The following is a 27,348-nucleotide window of genomic DNA, read 5'->3' as shown; positions in this document are numbered from 1 at the left end:
GATTTGCTGTCCCTCTTCTAATGAATTTCCCTCTCGCTCTGCCTCCACCCCCCATCCTGTGCACGTGCAAGAACCACCCCCTGTTGCTGACTGGCTGGAGTAGTGTTGTGTGGATTGGTCCGATCCACTTGGTTTTTGTCCCATTTACAGAGCCAGAGCTGTGTACAAATACTAGATTTTTTTCAGCCCACCCACAGAATGGACAGCTAGCAGACTGTGAGGAGATATTTGCAGATTCTGACAAAAAGTGTATTGGATTAGAATTACTGAGTGCACCTTTAACAGTGCATTTCAAGATTTACATTTCAATTACATAACAAATTTCCATCAAATTTAATAGAGTAAACTTTAACAAAATTAAGTAAAAAAAAAAAAAAAAGACTTAGAAATATTAAATTTTACTATTTTAATTTAGTTAAAGGTCACACAATTTAATTTGATATTTTTATGAAATTGAAAAGCTTAAAGCAGTGTTCAAGCAGAAGAAAGAAAGTAATTCACATCTTGGATGGCATGAGGGTGAGTAAATGAGATAGTTCATCATTAATGGTGAACTATCTCTTTAATGAGTATTCTGAAATTGTACACTTTGAATCAATGCATGAGCTATGAGAGGTTTCCAGCAGGTGGCGCTGAAACATAAAGTGTCCATGATTAGGTCGTTTTAGATTAGGTCGTTTTAGCATGTTCATTATGCATGTTAATACTATTAACAGTTGGACAAGTCTTTAAAACCAGGTTAAGACAAAACAAATAAGGCATGGTGAGACCACTTTAAAACCTTAGTGTAAGGTCTTGAAGTGTTCGTAAAGTGTGTAATTGTACAATGTGACAATAATCCCCCCTATCCCAGTTTAATATGCAGAGACAACTAAGGTTTGATGCCCATAAAAACTGTAAAATAAAAAATAAAATAAATGTGGCACTGTTGAACAATAACAATTACTTTTGTTATTGTGATAAAAGAAAGCTAATATGATTTATTTATCCAATATATAAGGGCAAATTTAATAGGGACATGAAAATATACTGCATACTAGGAATGCTGTTGTCTGGGCGAAAGGGGTGGGAGGGGCTTAAAGGTTCCCGTATGCATTGTACGGAAGAACCCAAGAGGTCCTCGCTGCAAACTGTAGCACGATGACTTAGTGCATTTAATCCACAACGTCACGGACATCCATTACGTAGTGGGTCGCGCTACAGTCCGCAGCGAGGACAGAGGCTGTGTCTCATTTGGAAGGAGGCGTCCTCCGGAGGTCGCATTTGTCGGCCGCATTTGTCGGCCGCATACGTCATCGAGGCTGTCTCGTTTCAGAAAATCGAGTAGGACACTTCGAATACAGCCTTCAAATGCGACCTTCTTTCACGGGAATTCGGAGGATGCATGAGGTGTATCCTTCGTGGGCACTCACAACCCACAATTCTTTGCTTCAACGGAAATATCTAAAAAAAAATGACGCCAATTTGCCCGTAAATATGATGTTCAAACGCAAGGAATGTTAATTCCCAAGCTGAAGTACCTCAATAGATGGGTGCAGAGTATATAATATGTATAATTATATTAATATATAATTAAAACAAAGTATTAGACTAAAAGTACACCTGTAAAATGTATTTTCTTTTCTCTTTACATCATTATAACTCTCCTAAAATGTACCTCATGCATTCCCTTCCAGACGGACTTTGTTCCCTTCTCACTCAAAGCACTCGCGCTTGTTAAAGAGTGGCGTGCTGTCATAGCAACCATGATACGTTCCGTTTGTCCTACGAAGGCCGTCTCGTTTAAACGAGGCTTGTTTAAAGGAGGACACTCGGTATACTGCAGCCTTCAAAGGACGCATCCTACCTAGCATGCAGCCTTCCAAACGAGACACAGCCACAGTCTCGATGAACCGCCCATCAGCGCTTATATACTCCGCCTCCTTCACATTTCGTCCAATAGCAGCGCATCTTCTCCGCCCCTCCCTCTCTCCCCGCCCTGCGGCTCTTCCTCGCATGCTACTGCAGTGAAACCCGCGGAAACAGACGGAACATAGTTTACACCGCCGCTGTAGCATAACAAGCCTTTTCTTTACAAACAGCAATATCAAGAGCAGAATTTTCCTCTTGTATCTGTGCTTTCATTTATTGCTGTTCATTTCCGAGGGGGAATTCAGTCGCACAGGTAGTAAAATGGTAAGGAATACAACACATTTATAGCGCTGTATTAAAATGCCAAATATAGTTTCAAATGCATCTTGCAAATACTGGAGAACAAATTCGACCAATTGCAAAAATGACAGATCAGCTGAGTTGAATGAGACTGCTGTCTTGTGTGAGGTTGTTTGGCGTGTAAAACTATGGATTCTGCTACTGTCTTTATTTCTATTATTGTGTCTAATAAGAGCTCAACAGATTTATTAATAGGAGATTTTTCCTCCAGTGAATGCTGTAAGGATGCACAGTGTTTTACTGTTTCTTACTTCTGAAGCCATTATGGCATCACATTTATGATCTTAATGTTGTTGTCAGATATTTTGCATGACTGTTTAGAAAATAATTTTAACTAATTTTTCATGTTATTTGTCATATATAGTTTTTCATGCCACCTCTGAAATTCACAGTAATTGGGTGATATAATTAGACGTTATTTGTTGTTCTATATATAATATATAGAGGACCAATCTAAAAGGGCTTAGTATTACAACACTTCAAAAAAAGCACTTGTACTGGTTCCTTGGGACAGTGAGGGTATCAGATGGTAATTCCAAAGTTCTGTCATATACCACAGTACTTAATGATTACCATATTCATTTAACATAATATGTTCATGGAAAACCATAATTAATATATATATATAATACTTTGGTAGTTTTTGGTAGTAGTAGTGGACAGATTCACTTTTTCCCCCTCAAATGTGACTGCACCAGTATTCGTAATGTCACTAGAATCTATCTGATGTCAAATTCACTTATGGTGTTTTCATACTAGAGTCCTCTTTGAAAGAACCAAAATAATCTATGCAAGAAGTAAACTGAGCAAAAAAGAACCCAGTTTTCTTTGCTACAGAAGAATTAGTCTCAAGATTTGCCAAAGTTGGCTTGGTTAGTGGCATGTAAGTGAGATAAGCCAATCCCTAAATTACATTTGTTCAAAGCAAACTGTGGTTGGTCCCTTTACATGTAATTCAAACAGTCTTAACCTGTTTAAGGGTCCGTTCTTTGTCGGAATAATGGATGCGGACTGCAGTGTGGACCACACTTTATGCCAACAGTCAAAAGTCTGGATACGTAACACTAGCCCGGCATAGTTAGTGCCTTGCAAAATGATTCAGACACTTGACTAATTCTCTTATTGCTTATAACATAAATATTGTGTTAACATGTGTTTTTTCTGATATGTGTATTTTAAACATGGTCTCATGAACATTACGGAAGCATGGTAACATTTTTGCAAAACGATATTATGTGCCTTATTACACGTTTGGCTGCAGTTTCCCAGTAAAATGTCCAGCGGGGGGTGCCAAAAGCAAGTGAAATGGTGTCGTAAACAGATTTTTAAGATGAATGTTAGATGGAGGTTTTAATGAGTAAAACTTACCTCCCTAACCTAAAACTGTAAACTAAACCTAACCAAAGTGATCTAAAATCAAATGAGAGTTGAAAAAAAAAAAAAACAGACATCCTTGCCCTTAACCTGAAGCAACCAAGTCATCTTGAGTCGCTTCTATGAGACTGTCGTCTCACGTGTTATGTGCTTGACTGGTCTCAAATCGTGTACTTCTGAGTCCAGAGTGCAACACTATGAGGCGAGCAACCGTGCAAGCTAATCACATTGGAATAAGTGTGTAAATGTAGGTGAGCTGTAATACAAGTTCTAAAATGTATTGTTTTTCAAATGATGCGTTATAGTAAAAGTGTTTCGATATCATAACGTAGCAGTATGTGAGTAATAGTGTAAAAAATAAGCGTTTATAAAGTCATAATCAGCCGTTGTAGTTGTGATTTGTGTGAAAGTGAATAAAATGCACACTTGTTGTAGCGCCTTAAGTGTCCATTTCACCAGGAAACTGCGGCAAAACATAGAATGCGGCACGTAAAATGCAGTTTGCAAAAATGTACTTATAGAAATGTTAATTCTATGAGATTAGGTTGGTTTTACTAGAGCAGAAATCAGCTTTAGGTGCCAAGAGGACCACTTTCTATCTGAAACTGATGCAAAGGGCCACATGGGTGTTTCTTGTTAAAAAAATTTTTACAATAAAGAGTTTTTAAGTTGTCTACTAACAATGTCCAGCAGTGTATGTACATGTGTCACGAAAATGAAAATTGCCAGCACAGTGTCATTTCCAGCACATCTCAAATTCTGTATTGTGTTTAACAGAATTCTGTGATGGAAATGATGGTGATGGGAATTACATATTTAACGTTTTTGAAATAAAATGTCAGACTCTTTTGCCTGGCCAAGGATTATTTCGTTGCTAACATTTTATGCATCATAAACACACACATTTAAATAATATAAACTTTTTCTCTAATTTGGCAAAAGTACAGCTTGATTGAAAATTACGCCAAATAAAAATAATATTTATATAAAAATATAGTTATATTTAACTGTGGGACAGTCGTAATTGTTAAACAATTGATAGAAATTATTTTCACAACAAATATTAAGAAGTTTGTTTATTTCATTCTTTGCTTAGGTTATATTATCCTAGAATAGCGTTTAATAATTTCTATTTCTATTTCATAGTCAAATATTGAAACTCTGGGTCTGGGAGGAGGCTAAAACAGTACAACTTTTACATAAAGCATTTGAAAAGTACATCAAATAAATGATGAAGTCCAGGTAAAATGTTTCTAATTCTTTTTTTAATCAGACCTTTATATAACATAAAGAAAGAGATTGAAAATAACTATTGGAATGTCAGCAACCCCTGGAATTTGAAGAAAGAATATATATATATATTTGCAGCCATTTGTATTTGGACACTTGTGGCACATTTAAAAATGTATGAATTTCATTAAAACAAATGGCATCTATACAAACATGGTGCAATGGTGCTAGAGCTTTTCCCAGAATTCACTTCACTTTTCTGAGTCAGTTTTGCTTTAAACCAAATTTTGAGAACTGTCAAGGTGATTTTTAGAGGCTGTATGAAGTTAGTTCCCCCCCCCCCCCCCCAAGTTCACACAGGTGTCCCGGCAGAGTAACCACAGATGGAGTTCATCACTTTTATGGACATATTCCACTTACATTTCACAACAAACTTGTTGTTTATGCATGTTTTTAAAGCATGACCATTTTTGGTCAGTGAAAGGTTTGATATAGCTTCCAATTCATAGAGAGTAGAACCAGTAGCACATATACTGCAGAGAAATGATTCAAGCAAAAATAATTCTGTATCTCAGTACACAGAAAAAAAACAAGACTGTAATTCGGTAAAATGAGAGAATTGATTAAACCCTTGCAAGGCACTGTACAGTATATAGTCAAGTAGGATTTGCTGAGATACTTGCAGTAGTGGTAGAAGACAACATGATCAGTGAAATATGTGAAATAAGAATTAGAAATACGTATTTATATGGCTGATAACCTCTCTGAACACACATGAGCATTACCCTCAAGCTAAGGTCTGCTATCACTGCACTACGCAGAAAGTATTTCGTGCTCTAGCTGAACGATAGATTTATGTGATTGTGCAGGTTTGAATAATAAGTCAATTCCAGCCAATTGGGAAATACAGCATTTAAGTCATGCTGAAATGCACAGTATAGTAACAGCTATGCCATGAAAAATCTGATCACATTGCGACTGTGTATGTTGCTGCACAGAACCCATAGAGGCCAACTGTTAACCTTGGTTTACATGTCCCAAACTTTATCTTCTAGTCAAAGGATGATGCTTGGATTTGGATCCCAAGCACATTTAATTGTTCACAGGCCTATTTCTTAAAAATAAATGTGCCTGAGCAAATGGACATCCAAGACATTTATAATAATAACTATGCAGCTACATTTGCCTATTTACATCTTATTTGTAAAGATGATTCAATGTATATTGTTTTTATGTATTTTTTCAGCCTCCGTTTTTTGTGCAATACGTGTTTTGCGCTGTCTAATTGAGTCTGAATGGCGAATGCATTATTTATGAGCTGTGCTGAGTGTTTGCCTCTTAGTCCTCCCAGACAATGTGCAGCCCACTAAATAGTTAATTTACATTTCAGAGGAGCCCACTACTGATTCAGGAAATCATTTGAAACTGTATTTATTGCCTTCTTTTTTCTCTTATTTGAACCACAAGGCATCATTTCCTCTCATGAACTGGTTAGTAGGCTTACTGTGAATTGTCATTGCTCCAATTCAAGTTTATTTTTGTTTTTTCTTTTTTTTCTTTTTTTATTAAAAATCTGATATTAATAACTGAGTACAAATCTTAAATATTTCTGATGATGCCTTTTTACTAGAGCTTATTTGAGATGATTTCAAGACAAAACCATGAAGTGTAATGCTGAATCAATACAACTGATCATAGGAGGATTATGAATGTTTAAGTCTTAAGTCTAGGAAAAGTCTTTAAATCAGAAATCATGGTGAGACCAGTTACTTCGGCTTTTTTTTTTTTTTTTGTAAGATAGCGATCTTAAACCACCATTCGCATTTGTGATGTCACTTCCCTTTTAGTCTGAACAGGCCTCTACAGCCATTGCAAGTAAATCACTCGCAAATGCGACAACATTTTGCACTATGAGACTAAACTATGTCTATTATTAGCCACTGGTGAGTAAATATTCAGATTTTACTCGACAGAGCTTGATTGCATTTAACGACGTCAACTCTGATTTTGCTTAAACGTTTCCACAGATTGTTTTCACAACATTCTCCATTTTAAAGCATGGCTACAGACCAGTAACGCACCTGTTGAATGTCCATTAGAAGGTAAAAGTGTTGGAAAACTCGAGAGCGTGTAGATTTGAATTTGAGAACATGTACAATAATGGCCAGTGGCCATTGAGGGGCGACAAAAGCGAGTTGTGAAGTGAGTTGTTTTCAGTAATACAGTGAAGAGGAATGCATGTTTTATAAACTGTACCATAGTCAATGGAGAAAAAAATTAATGTTAGGGGGAAAAATGGAACCTCAGAATTACCAGGAAGAAATCGCATTTGCATAATAAGTGACAAGCGCGATTCCTTCCTGGAATCAACATGGGATATGAACTCAGGTCTCCCACATTGCTGATGCAACACACTTCTGGTCATGCCACAAGGGAAGGTAAACGTTCTGTAGCATATGCAAAAATGTCTGATAGGAGATGCCACTTGTCAGTGAGACAGCATAATGTGTCTTATCCTAGGGTACTGGAACTCTGACTTCGCATAACTAGCCCTAGAATATGATATTATGAAATATATCAAATATTTAGGGCCGTCGAACTGATCACAATAAATTGCATATATAAATATTTGCTGAGAAAAGCCCTCAAATAACAATAATTAAAGGTGCACTCAGTAATTGCTTTTAAGTATGTCGAAGTATGGCTTACACTGTCTCCTAGTGGCCTGGATGCTGCATCATTTAAACTCAATAGTTTTCAGTTACCAATGTTATTGTAGAAATTCACTATGCACAGTAAGCCAAGATTAAATTAATCAATGAGTGAAAGTGTCCAGTAACTGGGCAGTTACTGAGATTAAGCGAGTAGTATTCAGCTGGTCATGTGATGCTGACATGGCTGCCCCCATTAGGGCACCCCTTCCCCATGTGGAATAAAAAAGCCTTTATAAGGGGCCTTTACACAACAACATTTTCAACTAAAAACGGAAAACTTTTGATGCGTTTTGGCTGTTCGTTTACACGACAACGTCGTTTTTGAAAACGATGCCCTTATCGTCTCTGTGTAAACACACAAAAACGCAAATTTGTGAAAACGATGACATCCTGCGCACGCGTATTACGTGTTCAGTCTATAGACATGCGCGCAAGTACTTCAAAAAAAGACATTCAAAACTATAATGGTGGACTACAGGACTGTGTTTGTGCTGCTCAAGATTTTGAGTTTATCGACGCTTCTCAAGCAAAGTATAGATCTTCATTGTTTGTATTCACCGCTCTGTGGAAGAATGCTTATGTGCGCAGGCGTGTAGCATTTCTTTACAAAGTGACATCGCCAACTGCTGGCCTGGCATGAATAATACAGCGTTTATAGTAGTTTTCACAGATCCGTGTGAACGGGGATCGTTTTGAAAACGTTGTCGTCTGTACGCTAAACTTTTCAAAAACGCAAAGGAAAAACATTTCCATTTTTAGCACATCGTTGTCGTGTAAACGTATCCTAAGGTTACTGATATGACTGAACTTTTCATCTCACATGAGTGGTCATTATTTTATACTTATGTTTCAAAATTACTATTAATTTCTTTAGAAGTGAAACTTTTTAAATGAGGAAAAAAATTACTGTGTGCACCTTTAAATATATCATGATTAAATAATTATAAATAAAGTATATATTATAAATATAGGAATTCAGATGAGTATAGTATTGATTAGAAAAACACAAAAAGTAGCTTTAGAAGCAAATGTATTATTTATTTCCATATTATTGAACATAAGCCTATCACTGGCCTACAGACCACAGAAATCCATTTTGCAATTAAACTCAACAATTTGTCCAAGCTGGATTTATTAGAAGGGCTTTTCAAATGTACGCATGCATCAGACAGACACGTTTGGTTGCGTTGCATCATCTTTTTAAGGTTGCTGTCAAATTAAACGTAGTTTAAAATGTAGAAAAACACGTCTCATTGAGGAGTACACTACAATATAGATAGCGTCAAAGCTAACACACATGGAAAAAACCCACACTACTGATTTCATGGGGTCTTTGAAAAATCAGAGAAAATGCACATTGGGTCATTATTTTTGCCTCAACATTGTAAACATCTGGAGCTATTTTGTCGCCTTTAGTTGCATTTTACTCTACATGAACACTATTCACAAGGCATGTTGCGATAAAGTGACAAGCAATAATAGTTTACAATAATCTCCTCTATGCAAATCTGAGTTTTTATCCTAACCAGACGTAACAAGTGGCTAGTGACAAAACTCATTGGTCCAAAGTCCCAGTCCTCATATCTGTACATTAAACATCAGATATGTTCTGATTGGCTTTGTGGCACAGCATTTTTAAATTCAGTGTGGACTCACAAATTACTTGTCGCACCGCAATTACTTAGAACGCCGTGTGAGTGTTCCTCCATGCAGATGTGCTGTCTCGTTGTAGATTGGGCAGGATACACTGCAGCCAACAGCACGTTCACCTCTCACTGCAGATCAGATGATACGTGCAACAAAATCACACTGCATAGCACCAAACCAGAATACAGTTATAGAGAATCCAGACTTGAAATGCCTAAACATGAAGCAAAACCTCCTGGTGGCAGACTGTTTTTCTCCATATGTAGTGCTTGGAGTTTTTAAATCATAGATTCATATATTGCAGAGAATATAAGATAAGTCACCCTAATGTAGACTTGATTTATAACGAACCAGACAGACCTCACTAACATGACAGATAGCATTCAGTGTCACAGTGAATATGGGCCTTTGAGCCCTTGAACTGAATGGAGCGTTATAAATAATAAATCAGAGCAGATGTAGAAACGATTTCGTATTTCATGTTCTAGAACACAGCAGCAGTTGCTTTATATAAAATGAAAGGAAATAATTTTGTGTTTCAGTGCAAATGCAAAGCTGTCTGGTTAGCTAGGTTTTAGGCCTGTTCATCGGTGATCGATTATTTGTCGTTAATAATTCATTGATTAAGCATAACGATCATCGATTAATCAATTTCATCACAAATGCATTCAGGAATCATGCCAACAAATAGAGAAAACACTGTCTACACAGTCAACGGCCGCTAGAGGGTGCAATGCCGCTTGTGCGTCACATGTCACTTCCTGTCGGCAACACAGAATGAAAAACAGCTTGTAAAGATTAGTGGTGGGGATTTAGATTCATCTCAGCGACTCGAGTCTTTGGAATCCGGTCACCAAAAAGATTCATTCAGATTCAATCATTGACCATGTCTGGAAATTTTGCCTTTGCACCAGTACGTTTTGAACGAGTAGCTGCATTCAACCTTAAGCACAAATATACTAAGAGACTTCAGCAGAGTGTTTAAGCATCATAAGCGTTTCCCCACAAATGACAACAAAGCATATCTATAATTATCTATAACTGCTAAGCATGACTTTTTATCAAGCTGTACAAAAATAATTATGAGTTTCAATAACATGTATATGTCATTGTAATGTATGGTCATCACTCACTTTTATTCATAAATCATCCGGCCCCCCTAACAGCAGATCCTCTTTCGCGAACGAGATGACTGAGTGAGTCATTGATTTAGTTCGAGCAGAACGAGTATCCAGTACATTCAGTTTGTTCATGAACGAGACTTCTCATCTCGTTCAGACTCAAACAACCTACTCGACTGGCTCAGTGAAGGGCCGTATACATTCAGTGGGTATATCCAATGTGATTATAAATATCATCCTTCACAGCCTGCACTCGAATGCTATTGGCTTGAGTCAAACTATTCAAACTGCTATCGGCTCGTGCTTCAAACAAGAGTTCATTGGCTTCGAAAGAGAAATTTCAGTGAGCGAGAAAAATGAGTCAGTGTATGGAGGTGAACGAGAATAATTCATTCACTTAAAAAAGGTTTATGATAAGACAGGATTTCCCAATTTCCCACTTGTAAACTACAGACTCTTACATGGACTTGACACACACTCTCAAAACACATAAGACATAATAACTACATCACATTCCAAGTGGGTCAGAAGTTTACATACATTTTGTTAGTATTTGGTAGCATTGCCTTTAAATTGTTTAACTTGGGTTTTGGCCCATTCCTCCAGACAGAACTGTTGTAACTGAGTCAGGTTTGTAGGCCTCCTTGCCCACCCAGTTTTTTTTAGTTCTGCCCTCAAATTTTCTATTGGATTGAGGCCAGGGCTTTGTGATGGCCACTCCAATTCCTTAACTTTGTTGTCCTCAAGCCATTTTGCCACAACTTTAGAGGTATGCTCGGGGTCATTGTCCATTTGGAAGACCAAGCTTTAACTTCCTGGCTGATGTCTTGAGATGTTGCTTCAATATATCCACATAATTTTCCTTCCTCATAATGCCATCTATTTTGTGAAGTGCACCAGTCCCTCCTGCAGCAAAGCATGTTTAAAATGCTTCACGGTTGGGATGGTGTTCTTCGGCTTGCAAGCCTCACCCTTTTTCCTCCAAACATAATAATAGTCATTATGGCCAAACAGTTCAATTTTTGTTTCATTAGACCAGAGAAAAGTTCTCCAAAAAGTAAGATCTTCGTCCCCATGTGCACTTGCAAACTGTATTCTGGCTTTTTTTATGGTGGTTTTAGAGCAGTGGCTTCTTCCTTGCTGAACAGCCTTTCAGGTTATAGGACTCGTTTACTGTGGATATAGATACATGTCTACCTGTTTCCTCCAGCATCTTCACAAGGTCCTTTGCTGTTGTTTTGGGATTGATTTGCACTTTTTGCACCAAACTATGTTCATCTCTAGGAGACAGAATGCGTCTCATTCCTGAGCGGTATGATGGCTGTGTGGTCCCATAGTGTTTATACTTGCATACTATTGTTTGTACAGATGAACGTGGTACCTTCAGGCATTTGGAAATTGCTCTCAAGGTTGAACCAGACTTGTGGAGGTCCACAGTTTTTTTTCTGAGGTCTTAGCTTGTATGTAAACTTCTGACTTCACCTGTATATACAGTATGTACCTCATATCATACATCGAATTGAATCGTGAGTGTTTTTTTGTCCCCAGTAAGATGGCAATGCATTTATTTTTTTGTTCCATTTTCTAGTCCATGTATTTTTCTGTTCAAATTGTCTTTTGAATTTAAATGTAATATAACTGCTATTTTTTTGTGCACTGTTGCTTTTTTTTTTTTTTTTTTTTTTTTTTTTACTTTGATATTTTGCACTGTAAATATTTTTGCACTTAAACACCATTTGGGATCCACATCATTGGGATCCTCTGAATGTTGGGCCACTCAACAGTGCTTTACAGGTTAAGTTCCAGTTAGGGATGCTTCAATTGATTGACTGCTGATTGGAATCGCCCAGTAATCACTTCCTATAACTTGATCAGTGGTCTTTTACCTTGACCGTTCACAGATAGATCCATAAGATGATGCAAAAGATGCAAGGCTACTTTAAGACTTCCCAGTCACTTTCATGTCAGCACTGGTTTGATGTTGAGTGTTACAAATTAATGAAAAATTAACTTCTTTAATACCCCAATCTAATGTCTGTTTAAGAGAAGAATGTTTAATGTGTTCATTAACAGTTTATGAATTCTGAATATTTAGTGTTGCTCTTGTTTTCTCCTTTTGTAGGGAAATGAAGCAAGTTATCCCTTGGAAATGTGCTCGCATTGTAAGTATTATGAGGTTTATACTTAATTTACACACACAAAAAAAAAAAAAAGAATCTATTCCAATATTTTGTTTAATTGACTCTTTACAAGCCTTGCTAATTTTGTGAATATCTATAAAGACATTATTCAGCCTGAGAAAAAAAACTGGCAGCAGTTTCGCAACATGATATTCCGTGGTTCATTAAACAGTTCTTTGCAGTTCCAAGGTGAAATGTCCACTGTGTGACTCTAAAAGCGAGTTAAATTTCCTCACAAACAGATGAGCTTTTTAACGTTAATTATCGAGTTTTAAATCAACAAAACTAACCTCCCTAGCTTAATCCTTAAACCTAAACCTAACCGATAGTGTCATAAAAAGCAAATGTGGCATGAAAACGCAATTGCTGAAGCAACCTCGTCATTTTGTGCTCACGTATCAACTCGCATCCTCTTCCGGACTCGTACCCCTTTATATTGCAAGTGCAACATTCAGTTCAGCAGTTGCGCAATTTGACCGTGCTCAGATAAGCTTGTAAATGTAGCTGGTTATGGAATGCAAACATTAAAATGTATTGCCTTACAAAACGTGCTATAGAAAAAGTGTTTTAATGTCATAAGATAACATTGTGTGAGGAACAGAGTGAAAAGTACGTGTATATGAACTGATAATCTGATGTTTTACTCAAGATTTGTGTGAAAGGGAATAAAAGTCCTTGTTGTAGCGCCTCTAGTGTTAATTTCACCAGGAAACTGTTGTGATACGTACAACAAGCCACATAAAAATAATTTGCAAAAATGTAGATAAAGTAACTTGATTCTATGAGATGAGCTTGTTTTTATCAATGAGGTTGTTTGTTTTAAAAATCTAACGTAGTGGTAATATCTAGATAAAGAGGGAAGTGTGATTATACCTGCATTATGTTGGCTTTGCTAGTGGTGAAACGGATATGAGTTGAGCTAATAATTACGTCAAGTCAAGCTTGTCTCCACATATGCTGCAGCTTACTTTTAACTCTGAAACTGTTTTAATTAGTTTTGCTTCCCTCTGATGTACGCAAATGTTTAACACATGCAAACTAACAGAGAGAATGGAGTCTGTGATATGCTGGGAATTTGACACGTTGCAATCCCTGAACATGTTAGTTTATCTTTTGTATATTGAAGATAAATCATGCATATAAAACATGTAAGACCCAGGTCTCTCACAAAGTGGAACAGTTTTGAGAAATAAGAAAAAAGGGGCTCTGCAGATGAGCTTGTGGTTTTAGAGCCGTTAGTATCAAGTGTAATCGGCCTCCAGTGTGGCTTGAAGGGCCTGACCTGACCGTCAACACTTGCTCTAAGCTGTAACTTACTTTACCAATGCTGTGTATGCCAAAACTTGGGTAACTATGTGTACGCCCACATGTGCATCAGTTAAGATAATTTTACCTTACTGTAGCTACTGCTGCTAAAATTCTATTCTCACTAAACTCACACAGGAGGATGGAGGGCTTCTTTCATTTTTTAACTGATTTGCCCTGAATAGAAAAAGAAAGAAAAATGGGCTGAAAATATGTATGAGCTCTCTACGATCTAGTGCGTTTTGTCAAATACCACAGTGCCTGCCCACTTTTTTAGCCGCCTTGGTTCCAGATTTATTTTTCCTATTCATTTTTTTTCCATAGTGTTTTCATAAAATCCTTCATAAAAGAGTTAGAAGTCATGAACCAAACCAACCACCTCCAGGGTGAATCACAACATTACAAACTTTGATTTAAATCAGAAAAGCATTTAGAAATTGGACAAAAAGACAAAGGTACAAGACTGTGTACATCTTTTATAAGGGAATGAACTACAGTCCCGTGAAGCATTTAGAATGACGTAATTAAATAAAATGAATTATAAAGCTATTAGCTAAACGTTGTTTATTATAAGTATAGAAGCTATATATTTGAATTCTATTGCAAAATATTACAGATATATACAATTCTAGATGTATTTTGAGAGTGTAGGGAGACCAATTCGACTGCATCATTCACAGCACTTTATGGGAGTGGGCGGTCGCTGCAGAGCTCTTTTGGTATGCTTTGTTGGCTGTGATACTCTGATTGGTGGATTGTTTTTCTTCAGGATCATGGGTAGTGTTAGCGTAGTGAGTAAATAAGCTTGAAATCAAAGGTGTGCATTTACTAGGGATGTGCCCGAAGCTGAATACCGTATTCGGAAAGGCATGAATAATGACTTCAAAATGAATAATGAATTCATCCGGATAATAGAAAGAAATATTTGTTTGACTGATTATCCAAGGAGCACAAGGATAAAGCAACATTTAAATAAACACATCCAAAATTTCAACTAATTTGTTAGCCTGTGAAGGCAATATTTTAAAGTGTAAACTTTATGAATGAAAATGCGCACTTGTGATTTTAAAGGGGTCATGAAATGCAACTTTTTATAATTTTATTATCTTCTAAAACAGTCATAGTTTAGTAATAAGTGATCATTTTCCACCCTGTTTCTGGCCCTCTCTTTGAAACGCTCTGTTTTTGCCACAGTGTCTCCTTTAAACATCAGTGTATATGCCCACTGTTCTGACTGGCTAACATTGTGCAGCCCCTCGAATACACAGTCATATTTGAAACTCAGTTGGAAGAGAATGAACAAGCTCCACAACTTTATAAAGCTATGTTTCAGGGTTTACAAATAACACATCCAACACATTGCATCCTCAAGCACATAAGCACCATAACTATCAAACAGTCATGACATATGAAATAAAAACTGTTTACTCACATTTTTGCGGTCAAGTCCAGATGTTTTTAACTGCACAATCCTTAAATATCCTTTCCTGCGGAAAGCTTGAATCGTATTATGACTGGTGCAAAAGCAGCCCACACACATACATAGTCCATAACACGATGAATAGAGACACACACATAGGTGCACTGAGGCGCAGATCACGTATCAAAACAGTCAAAGATGTCCAGCTTATCCATGTTTACACCAACATATACCAACGATAAAAAATTGCACAGATGGCCGAAAGAACATTATGTTGAGCAGTTTGTGTTCAGTAAAGCAAGAGGCAGAGCAGCTGAATGAGTCTTCTCTTCCGAGTTGTACCTTGACACCGTGTCTTTTAAAAGCTGTGCGATAAGCATGACAGTGGTAAATGACAGCTGTCTAATGCATGTTATATGAAAAAAAAGAACAAAAAAAATAATAAAAATAGTCCAGATGGGTCCCCTTTCATGTTCAGAAATAGTTTATCGCACTAGGCCTGTCTCTCTACTTCTCTGTTTACTATATAATCTGAACGGCGGTGGGTGGGGCCAAGGGTGCGATGACATGTTGTGGGGCGTGAAAATACAACTGAGCAATGACTTGTGACGTCACAAACACAGAGTTTTGAAAATGAGATGTTTCAGCAGGGTGGGAACCATAAATGCTCTTTTTATATTGGGGAGGAAGTTTTGAGTTCTGAAATTTACAGGGTGTTTTTATTGTACAGTTACCTCTTATATGTCTAAATATCAAGGGAAACTTGATTTTCCATTTCATGACCCCTTTAAATCGGACATAGATATAAACGATAAGTCTGTTTCAGCAGATGTTAATGTCAGAAGTATGAGAAACCACAGTTAACAACATATTTAACAGTTAGTCTAGCCTACATATTCAGCTTCATCTGGTAAGAAAAAAAGAATCAAATAATAATTAAAATAGTAATAGCATAATAATAATAATAATAGTTATTATTATTATTATTATTAGACTTTTATTATGAGTAGGCATATACAAGTCATGTTTTATTTAGAAACTATTTCGTGTAATTTTTACGCACTTCTGGTTTAAACCGGATAGCCCACATCTGGTTCTGTCCGAATACAGATAAAGATAATGGCTTTACTGCACACCCCTAGTGTTTACTTTGGTGATTTTTCATAATGTAGTTCTTCACTAGAAATTCCACTATTTAACAAGATTTTTTGCAACGTGAAGTTGAAATAACACTGACTGATGTCTTCAAAAGAAGCGTATCCACTCGGTCAGCAACCTCGGAGCTCATGATAAGTCTGTCTTTAAAAGTTTACAGTTATAGTTAAAAATTAATTTAAAATTATAGATACATTTATATTCTCATGTGGAAAAACAAATTATGGGAATTGTATTTCCAAAACCAGACTGTTGTGCTCTATAATGTCCGGATGAAATGGGCTTGCCCAGAGAGTGAGAGAGTTCATTCTTTACCAGTCGGGCCAGTGCTGCATTTGTTCAATTCAGTTTGCTCACACTTAGTTGCTATTGAATGAGCAGATTTACAAAAGACCGAGGGGCATTTTTGAAACTAGTTTGAAAAGCAGATGTCAGGCTAAAGTACAAAAAATTTTAATTTAAATTTAATGCAACATAAAATATAATTCTGATATTGTCATGACAACTAGTGTGTGTGTGTATTGTTTTCTGACAGATTATAATAATAATAATAATGTAAAACCTGTTAAAGGGATAGTTCACCCAAAACAATTCTCTCATCATTGACTCACTCTTATGACATCCCAGATGTGTATGACATTCTTCTGCAGAACACAAACAAAGATTTTTGGAAGAATAGCTCAGCTCTGTAGGTCCATACAATGCAAGTGAATGGTGGCCAAAACTTTGAAGCTCCAAAAAGCATGTAAAGTCAGCATAAAAGTAATCCAAAAGACTCCAGTGGTTAAATCCATGTCTTCTAAAGCAATCCAGTTGATTTTGGGTGAGAACATACCAAAATGTAACTCCTTTTTCACCGCACATCTTGCAACTGCAGTCTCTAGGCACGATCATGATTTCAAGCTCGATTACACTTCCTAGTGATTGTCGCATACAAAGAGAACTAGATGGTGCTATAGGAAGTGTAATCAAGCTCGAAATCATGATCTCCAAGTAGACTGCTGTCAAGATGTACAGTGAAAAATGAGTTACATTTTGGTCTGTTGCATTGTACTTGCATTGCGTGGACCTACAGAGCTGAAATATTTTTCTAAAAATATGTGTTTGTGTTCAGCAGATGAAAGAAAGTCATACATATCTGGGATGGCATGAGGGTGAGTAAATGATGAGAGAATTTTCATTTTTGGGTGAACTATCCCTTAAACGTACAGCTTTAAAGATGTCACTTTTAAAAATAAGTTGTGTTGTAAATTGGTCTTGCAAAGAAATATCAATGGTTAATACAAAATGCATGTTGTTTATGACACGTCATTAAAAGATTTGGTGTGTTTGTTTTTCTGCTTTAGTGAAAATGGTGCCAGGATAGAAAAAAAAAATCTTAATTGTTGAGCTTTGGACTAGACACAGACTTAAAACTTGTAAGGGCGAGGAGCTTCATTCTTGTATTGTGCACTTGATGTTAGTCTTACCCACACAGACTCACAAATACTCCCATACCCGAACTTCACCATCAGAAAGGGGAGCACACAGTACACATGGTGTTCCCAAAGAGCAAATACATGTGGAAGTTCAAACCAAGATTTAGTTTTGAGAGATGTCAACTTGCTCATGCAAATGACCTACTTCAGCATATGTGGAATAATGTGGCTCATACAGGCATGTGGCAAAGCCTGAAAGCATCCCAATCTGTCTGTAAGTGCTCAAAATAAACCAGAGCTTGCTTGCTGGGGTCCCTTGTTGCTGGGGGTTTCCCTTAAGGTACTAATGAGGGGTTGGTATGACCTCATGGCTAAAAATAAATGTGCTTTAGGTCTTGCCTAACTCTTACTCTTCATTCATTCATAGCATGTTAGGGTTTTGGCTGTGTGGCAAGGACAGTAACATTATTATATCTAAAACTGGCTTGGAGACAGTAACAGGGCTCTTGTATAAAGAGAAGCTTAGTGAGCAGCACATTCATGTTTAAAACACAGTTCAATCATGACAACTTTCTGAAAGATTTAGCATGTTAATGTGGTTATGACATATCGATACAGTAGGATATTGGTTTTGGCAGACTCGATTTGCAACGCTGCTCCTGCTGCAGAGCAAGTATTAAGACTTGATACTGCTAGAACAAACAAAAGACATGCTGCATTAAGCGAGTATGACATGGTTTGACGGGGCGTGTTGCCTGTCAGACTAATCTCACAGTAAATTCGGACTATGTGACTCTAAAAGCGAGTTAAATTTCCTCACAAACAGATGAGCTTTTTAACATTAATTATCGAGTTTTAAATCAACAAAACTGACCTCCCTATCCTAAACCTTTAACCTAAACCCAACCGATAGTGTCATAAAAAGCAAATGTGAGATGAAAAACGCAATTGCTAAAGCAACCACGTCATTTTGTGGTGCTTTTATGACACTTTCGACTCGCATGTCAGCTCAAATGCTCTTCAGGACTCGTACTCCGGTCCTTTGCATCACAAGTGCATCAGTTGAGCTACCACACAATTTGATCATGCTCAAATAAGCTTGTAAATGAAGTTGATTATGTAATGCAAAAATAAAGTTAAAATGTATTGCCTTACAAGTCATGCACTAGTAAATGTGTTTTGAGGTCATAAGATAGCTCTGTGTGTGGAACAGGGTGAAAAGTGAGTGGTTATGAACTGATAAACTGCAGTTTTACTTTTAATTTGTGTCAAAGTGAATAAAAGTCTTTGTTGTTGTAGAGCCTTTAGTGTTCATTTTTACCATGAAACTGCCACAGATATGTACGAGGCATGCAAAGATAATTTTGCAAAAATGTAGGTGTAGTAATGTGATTCTGTGAGACCAGGTTGTTGTTAACTATTGTGTTTAACTAATGTTAACATACAGTATACAACCTTATTTCTAAGTGTTACCAGAATTGCTTACCTTTAATGCATTATCTGCAAAAATAAACAATATTATTCATGATTATTTTAATCTATTGGAAGCACTACTAACAACATAAGAGTATTCATCTAACATTCTCAAAAAGACCATCACTTTTTTTTCTTTTATTTTATGTTGTGAGAAATGGGTTCAGTATCGGTATCAGGCAAAACCTGTATGTAGGCTACAAAAGAAGGCCAGTCTGTCCTCTTCCATCAGTAGCTCAGATCATAATACTAATGGAATCAGTATTTTGACCTTATGCAATTATCACAATTTTGAGTCCACATCAGCATCTTCATCATCAGTGGTTGTTGATAGAAACATTAATTACGAATGATATGCTTGTCGTGATTCATCGCCACTAATCTCAGAGATGGAGTTAATAGATGTGCACGTAGAGTTATTGTCTTTGTACTAAAACATTCGGTTTATGTGACAATATTAGAGGTATCTTGTTAGATGTGGGGTCCAAACGTCTGAGTCCACGAGCTTCTATTTGCTTCTATTTAGCATTTTTAAAAGTTGATCCAAGACCACACTGATACATGCTAAATGCCTTTTCAATTCAATATCAGACAATAAAAACAGACAGCACTTTGAATGCTCACAGTATTCATTTATGCATCCACCTCTACCTTTTGATTAGTTATCAGCTATTGGTAACACAATATTCTACACTTGAATTGTTGAAATGCCTTCATGCTCAAAGTTCTGATCTCCCACTCAAACGCAAATTCATGGATGATCTGAGGCTTTTCTGCATGTTCAGGATCATGCATAGATAACAGTATAACAGAGTCTTTAAATTTCTGTGAACTTTTTAATCGATTTGTGCATTTGTAGAGAATACTGACATTTCAGACAGACACAGATGTGTTTCTGTTTGACATAATCAGTATCTTGGCTACATTCTTTCATGCTTTGTTTCTATTTACTATTATAGGCATAAGTTTGTGTTTAGATTCCATTTTTATAAATGTATTATATAATAAATATATATGTAATTTTATATATATATATATATAATTTAACTAAATGTATATATGATAATATTGATGCATTAATATATAAACAATATTGTATTATTATTGTTATTTTTAAAATGATAATATTTAGTACCTCAGTGTAATTATTATTTGTAAAAAATAAAATAATCTAAATATTTTTGGGACAGTAAAAGATACTGTAGTATTAGATGCATAAGCATATATGTTTTTAGATTCCATTTTTTTTTTCATTTAATTATTAAAAATGTTATTTGAACATTTATATAATTAAAATTATTTATTACTATGTTATAATCAGTATAATAATATTTCAATAATATTTGTATTATTATTGAGCTATTACTATTATTATTATTATAATAATATGTATTATTATAATTAAATTAGATTGGAAATAAGATAATAAATATTCTTAAGATATTATCCCATAACAGTCCCATAACACTATAGGACATGAGTCTATGTGGCACGTTTCCTTTTAGAAAAAAAAATCATTAATTCATAGATCATATATTCTATAAAAATGTAAAAATTACCTGACACACCATATGAAATATGAACTTTTCTAAATACCGACGATTATGTGTCATCCAGCAATGTGTTTGTTAGAGTTGTCCGTATTGGTTTTTTACTTGTAATGCTTACATTTCAGTCTTTTTGTGTGTGTGAGTGTGTGAGTGAGTGTTCAGCAGAATTTATTACTTATTTATTTATTTATTTATTTACCTATTCACCATTGGCCTCTTGCTATCAGTTACAGTTGTCTTAAGATCTGTAGCTTTTGCAGAAGTGACCAGAGTTGGGGGTTGACGAACTAAAGGGTCATGTGACCGTCTGAATGAGCTTAGTATCTGAGTATGATATTGTAAATCTTACCAGTTGTATTGTACAGAAAGTTGGGCTCAGTATGGCTCAGAGGTATAGAGCAATGGGAAAGACTCTGTGTGGAATGACCAGTGTAATGCCCGCTGTAGCTAAGGATCATGCCATGGGATGTAAGTGTATCAGGTTTGGTTTATTTCCCACTGTTTGATTGTACAGTACGTGTAGTGTTTGGCAGAGACAGTGTTGAGTGTTTTGACTGAAGCTCTGATAGCTCCTGGATTAGGCTGTTACCTGCTCGCACAGGAAGGTGAATGTTTCGTGCACGTGAGGGATTGTTCACTAATGTTGTTAGCCTGTCCATTAATTTGCTTGTTTTCACTCATTTTCTCCTCTGCTCTCTCTGTCTGCTCTAGTTGATGCTGATGAGATTAAACGGCTGGGAAAGAGGTTTAAGAAACTCGACCTAGATAACTCGGGCTCCCTCAGTGTGGAAGAGTTCATGTCCCTGCCGGAGTTACAGCAGAATCCACTGGTGCAGAGAGTCATTGATATATTTGACACAGATGGCAACGGTGAGGTGGATTTCAAAGGTAAGATCAATCAAAAATTCCTTAAACTATGCTACTGTTACAAGACTGAATTTGCATATTTCAAATGATCATACTGTATTACTGTCACTATATAGTTCATGAGGTCAAGGGCGTAGATTTGGCATGAGCATTGGGGGGTTGCAGTGTGAAGCATGTACATATTTCCATTGATTATTGATACATCTACGCCCCTGCATGAGGTGAATCTGATTTAAACATGTCTAGAAAACGTTTCGCCCAAAATCAAAAGATTTCAATTATTATATTTTGCAGAAAGAAAGTTAAGACTATTTGTTGACTATTTAAGCATTTTGCATTTTGTTACATTATTTTCATGATCAAGCACATTTTCTTCCCAAAATTTTAATGACCATAATTTATCCGGACGTTTGGCTTTTGAGGTTTTTTTGTAATTCCCATTATCCGCAAAGGTGATTATCCTTTGATTCTCATTACTTATATACTGTATTACAGTACAAAATTACTGTAATACAATGCACCTTACAATTTTAATAATAAATCATCATTTTCGCATTGCAGTAGTTTGAATGAGTTTTTTGTATTAAAGTAATGAGAATGAGGAATGCTTTAAGATTTAAGGCAAATATAATTTCTTATTTCTTTCTTTTGATTTTGGGGTGAAATATGACCCAAACATATTCTTGACAGGCTTCATGGGGTTCATCCATGTAGCCATGTAATAACTTTAACACAGCCCAAAAATGGAAATTCCGTCATTTACTCACACTCATGTTGTTGACTTTTTTTTTTTTTTTTTTTTGCTTTCTTGGAACACAAAATGAAATGTTTAGAACATCACCATTAATCACCATTAATGTTCATTGTATAAAAAAAAAAGTTGCAATGAATGTGACTGAGACTAGCATACTGCCTAACATCTTTTCTTCTGTTTCACAGGAGAAAGTCATATGGGGTCAACATGAGAACAACATGATAGATAGTAAATTATGACGGATTTTTCACTTTTGGTTGAACTGTCTCTTAATGGTGGGGTTTCCAAACTGGGGTCCAGGGACACCCAGGGGGCCGAAAGGGAGCGATAGGGGCAAATGGCAAAAAACAAAAGTTGCCGTTACAGTATTTGACATTATTATGGTTTCATTCTGCTTTCTAAAGACTGGTTGGAAATAATGAGATTAATCATGATTTTGTTATTCTGTTGACAGCCATAGTTTTTAACTGTATTATATAATAATAATAATAATAATAATAAAAGAAATCTGAACATGGTTTGTGAAAAAAAAAAAAAAAAGAATTGAACCTTTAGCTGTCATTATTTGAACTGAATTTAAAATGTGTCTCTTCAGGTTTATATATAAACATTAATAGTGAAAATAAGCTGATAAGAAAGAAGATACAGTGGAGATACTGTAATATTTTGCAGATTACTTCATTTTCTTTGGCTTTATTGCGACAATATAAAAGCCAATTATTTGATTTCGCTAACATGTTCTCATTATAACACTTTTTTCTCACACAGTAAAATGTATTCTTTATAAATGAAAATATAAAGCTGCCTTTATATTTTAGAAAGTGGGGGGTCACTCGCAAGGCTGTTATATATTTGGGGGTCCTTGACATCGAAAGTTTGAAAACCCCTGCCTTAATGCATTGTATAATGAGTCTAAGGATTTGTCTTTAAAAATGTGTTTGTTTGTTTTGTCTGAGAGTGCTGCGTGCACCAACAGAATGCACAGTATGTTCTCAATCAAAAGCTTGTTCTCAAGAAATACTCGCTGTTGCTGTTGCATCACAATTTAAAAAAGAAATCTTTTGATTCCTTGGCCAAGAAAGTTCACTATCATTCTGTCCTTATGTACACTACCACTCAAACGTTTGGACGCACTTGACTGAATTTTTCATGATCTTGAAAGTCTTTTGAACTAAAAGCTTATGCTTAAATGCTTGAAATTAGTTTTGTAAACACATATAAAGTTTACCTGTGTATGCATTTCTTCACAAAACATTTTTCTTTCTTTTGAAATGGATGAATTAGACCAAATAGTAAAGGAAAAGCAGCAAACAAGGGTCCAGCATACATGTGAGCTCCTTTAGTGCTGTTTAAAAGAATCTCAGGATGGCCCTCATGAAGTTGTCTGAGAGAATGAAAAGAGTGTGCAGAGCTGTGATGTAGACAAAGGGTGGTGAATTTGAAGAAGCTCAAATACATTTTTTATTTAAAGTTTTTGATTTGTTTACCTTTTTTTTTTTTTTTGGTCATCGCAAAATGTCCATACTTCCATTTGTGTAATTTCATAGTTTAGATGACTTCACTATTATTTTAAAACTTTGGACTGGTAGTGTCCAGTATAACTTTATTTAATTATATTGATATTGCCAGCCAGGTTGGTCCATTGTTTATTAAAAAAATTCAACTCATACAATTTCTACATATACAGAGCCCCTTAGAGGACAGAAAGGGAATTTATTTTGTTCCCTTGCAATAGTTTTGTGTTCCCATGCAATTATTTTGGATTCTCTTGCAATGCCTTTATCTATTCCTTGCTAAATCTAACCATGGGTTTACTACAGTAACCACATTTTAACCCCAATATTCACTGTAAAACTGTAGTAATAATACAGGAAAACTAAAATTATAGCAACAAAAATCATAATAATTTTGCAAAAAAATAAATAATAAATAATAATAATTAAAAAGAAAAGGAAAAAGAAAACATGGTTAGTTTTACTATAGTGACATGGTTAATATGGTGTACATGTACCATGGTTTTTAAAACCATGATTCTTACCTCAAAAAAGTGTTACATGGTTACTGCAGGCTTACTGTATTTTACTGAAACCATGGTTAATTTTCATAAGGGCATGTGTTACTATAGTAAAACCGTTATTACTGTTTTTTGTCTTTTTTATTTTTGGCAGAATTATTGATTTTTATTACCAAAATTTTGGTTTTCCTATATTACTATGAGTTTATATTACTTATAAACGTACATTAGGTTTTACAAAGAATATCATGGTTAAAATATGGTTACTGTAGTAAAACCATGGTAATTTTCGTAAGGGACGGATCAAGGGATTGCGAGTGAATGCAAAACATTTTGCAAGGGAATGCAAAACTTTCAGATACTTTTGATGAAATGAAAGTGACACTTGTCATTAATGCATGATCCCGGATACTGGATTTAAAAGCAGTCTTTATGGGTCTCGACAGAGTTTATAGAGGGCGTCTCACAGTTCAGCGTGAAGGGTGATAAGGAACAGAAGCTCCGCTGTGAGTATGATACTAATTCACCTATGATCTATTTTTTTTCCATCTGCCTACATCTCAGTATAATTGACGGATCCCCTTCATTCTAATCTGATCTGTTTTTCTGGATGTCCCCCAGTTGCATTTAGGATCTATGACATGGACAGGGACGGCTACATTTCCAACGGTGAGCTGTTCCAGGTGTTGAAGATGATGGTGGGCAATAACCTGAAGGACACACAGCTGCAGCAGATCGTGGATAAGACCATCATCAATGCAGACAAGGATGGCGATGGAAGAATATCTTTCGAGGAGTTCTGCGCTGTAAGCAAACTAATTTGGTTACTTTTTTAGCAGGGATATTTGAAAGGGGAATTTACATTTTACAATTAGGGCTGGGTAAAATTATCAACATGATCACACGGGAAGTTGGCATGTTGTGTCCAATAGTTACAGTACCCAAGGATCGGCCACATTATGCCAACACACCAAAAAGTGCTATCTTCTATCAGACATTTTTGCATCGGCTCCAGCAAGTTTACCTGCCCCTGTAGTGCGACCTGATGCTCATTGTGTCAGCAGGGTTGGACACCTGGGTTCGTATACTACATTGAAATCAGGACGTAATCGCGTTCGCATAATCAGTGACGAGCATGAATTAGAGATTTCATTTTTCCCATTAACATTACATTTTTACTCCACTGATGGTTAGGTTTAGGTTTGGGGTTTGGATTGGGGGGTACATTTTATAAAATATGTATTCCTCTTCACTGTATTACAGCCTGTACAGCTGAAAACATCCCCTCTGTGGACATTTTACCCGGAAAATGGTGCTCACGCGTGTCCGTACGCCCAACAACACTTACCACTTTGGCCACTGGGGGCAGTGTTTTGAATTTCAGTAAGCACAGACCGATTTTTCGTAAAGAAAAGTCAACCTACTGTTTCCAATCTCACTGTGAGATCAGTCTAAATCTATCAATTTTCGATTAATCACAGTCTTCATTTGAACGATCTGAATATTGATTCTTTAAATCCCAAGATCGATCTTGTACTCTGTGTAACCCTCAATCACTTGCATATGCAACCAAATTTCATGCTATGTGCTATATCTACGTATGTATTATATTGCATCACCATATATATATATATGTGTATGTGTGTGTGTGTGTGTGTGTGTATATATTTATTTATATTTTTAAGCAATTATGTGACCTTAATAGTAATGTACCAACTTCAAATTTCCCCTGTATAATTTCCACTGTAAAAAATTAGCTGAGAGAGAATTTATCTCATATGTAAACAAAATAGACATGATAAAAATGAATAGGAATCGAATTGAGAGCTTGTGAATTGTAATCTAATCGAATTGGGAAATCTGTATCAATACCCAGTCCTATAATTATTTGAATTGATTACAACAAATGACAACTTGGTTCATCAAGTCAAATTTTAAAGCTGGGACTTCCCATTTTATAACTTTCCATTTTATATACGGTATATGGAAATTAATAGGGCTCTCCGATTACTCCAATAAACATAAATGTATTCATACGTTTACTGCTTCCTTCTGCAGGTTGTTGGAGGTCTTGATATACACAAGAAGATGGTTGTGGACGTGTGAGCGAATCCCATCTCCACAACATCCACTTTCCTCTCCATCTGATGATCTGCTCTCTGTGTATTTCAAAGGAAGTATTTACCAAGCCACTTTTCTCAACAGAAGCCTTTTGAAGTCGACGTGTATGTGTTATTGAACTCAAATCTGCTCAATAACCCGGTGTAGCACCTCATGTGCTTATGGACAATGAATGAACATCTCAGTGAAAGTGGAAAGAGTGTTGGCTTGTTCATATTTCATATTTCATTTTTCTTTTCTTTTTTTTTTATGCTTCTTTTTTTATATATTTATTTTGTTTTTCATCTTTTTTAAAGAAAAAATAAGTGTAATATAAGTGCAAGTTGGGTATGACGTGCCAAGCAGAACATAGAGTTATAAAACATTTACCACCACCATTAATTTCAAGAGAACTCAGTAGATTGCATGAAAAATGCAAGGATCATTTTCAGGTTTTCGGTTACACTTTGTGATATACACTATTTCTATCTATCTAGCATCTAACCATCTTTAATACTTTTTTTGTATTAATTGTGATATACTGTATGTTTATGTATAAATGTTAATATTGCTGGAGAGTGCAACAGACTCACTGAGACAGTCCGGTTAAAACTGGAACTGAGAAAAATCTATATGGTTTACTTCAATTGCACTTCACGAGAAACATAAATATCCCTCTACCCTACAGCAAATACAGTGGCCCCAAAAGTATTTGGTTACTTATAAAATGTATTTGGTCGCACCTAAAAATGTATGAATGTCGTTGCATTAGAAACTAACCATGGAAGCAAGTGGCATCTGCAACCAAATTATGA

General features: G+C 36.0%; 1 protein-coding gene across 3 annotated transcripts; it reads left to right on the top strand.

The window, feature by feature from the left end:
• Nucleotides 1-210: 210 nt before the first annotated feature.
• Nucleotides 211-27,225, top strand: LOC127413639 (calcineurin subunit B type 1-like). Of its 3 annotated transcripts, none has more exons than XM_051650925.1 (6): nt 211-519; nt 12,420-12,459; nt 21,510-21,686; nt 24,880-24,939; nt 25,055-25,239; nt 26,492-27,225. In XM_051650925.1, exons 1-6 carry the CDS (start codon nt 448-450, stop codon nt 26,537-26,539), a joined length of 582 nt encoding a protein of 193 aa, XP_051506885.1. In that variant the 5' UTR covers nt 211-447; the 3' UTR covers nt 26,540-27,225. The 3 variants fall into 3 exon arrangements, with proteins under 3 accessions (XP_051506885.1, XP_051506888.1, XP_051506887.1); XM_051650928.1 differs by lacking the exon at nt 211-519 and adding an exon at nt 1,993-2,175; XM_051650927.1 differs by lacking the exons at nt 211-519; nt 12,420-12,459 and adding an exon at nt 21,143-21,266.
• Nucleotides 27,226-27,348: the final 123 nt, after the last annotated feature.

This window comes from Myxocyprinus asiaticus, chromosome 23 (assembly GCF_019703515.2).
Source record: "Myxocyprinus asiaticus isolate MX2 ecotype Aquarium Trade chromosome 23, UBuf_Myxa_2, whole genome shotgun sequence".
Lineage (NCBI taxonomy): Eukaryota > Metazoa > Chordata > Actinopteri > Cypriniformes > Catostomidae > Myxocyprinus > Myxocyprinus asiaticus.
The sequence above is the reverse complement of the archived record's forward strand: the minus strand, read 5'-3'. Positions and strand labels throughout refer to the sequence as shown.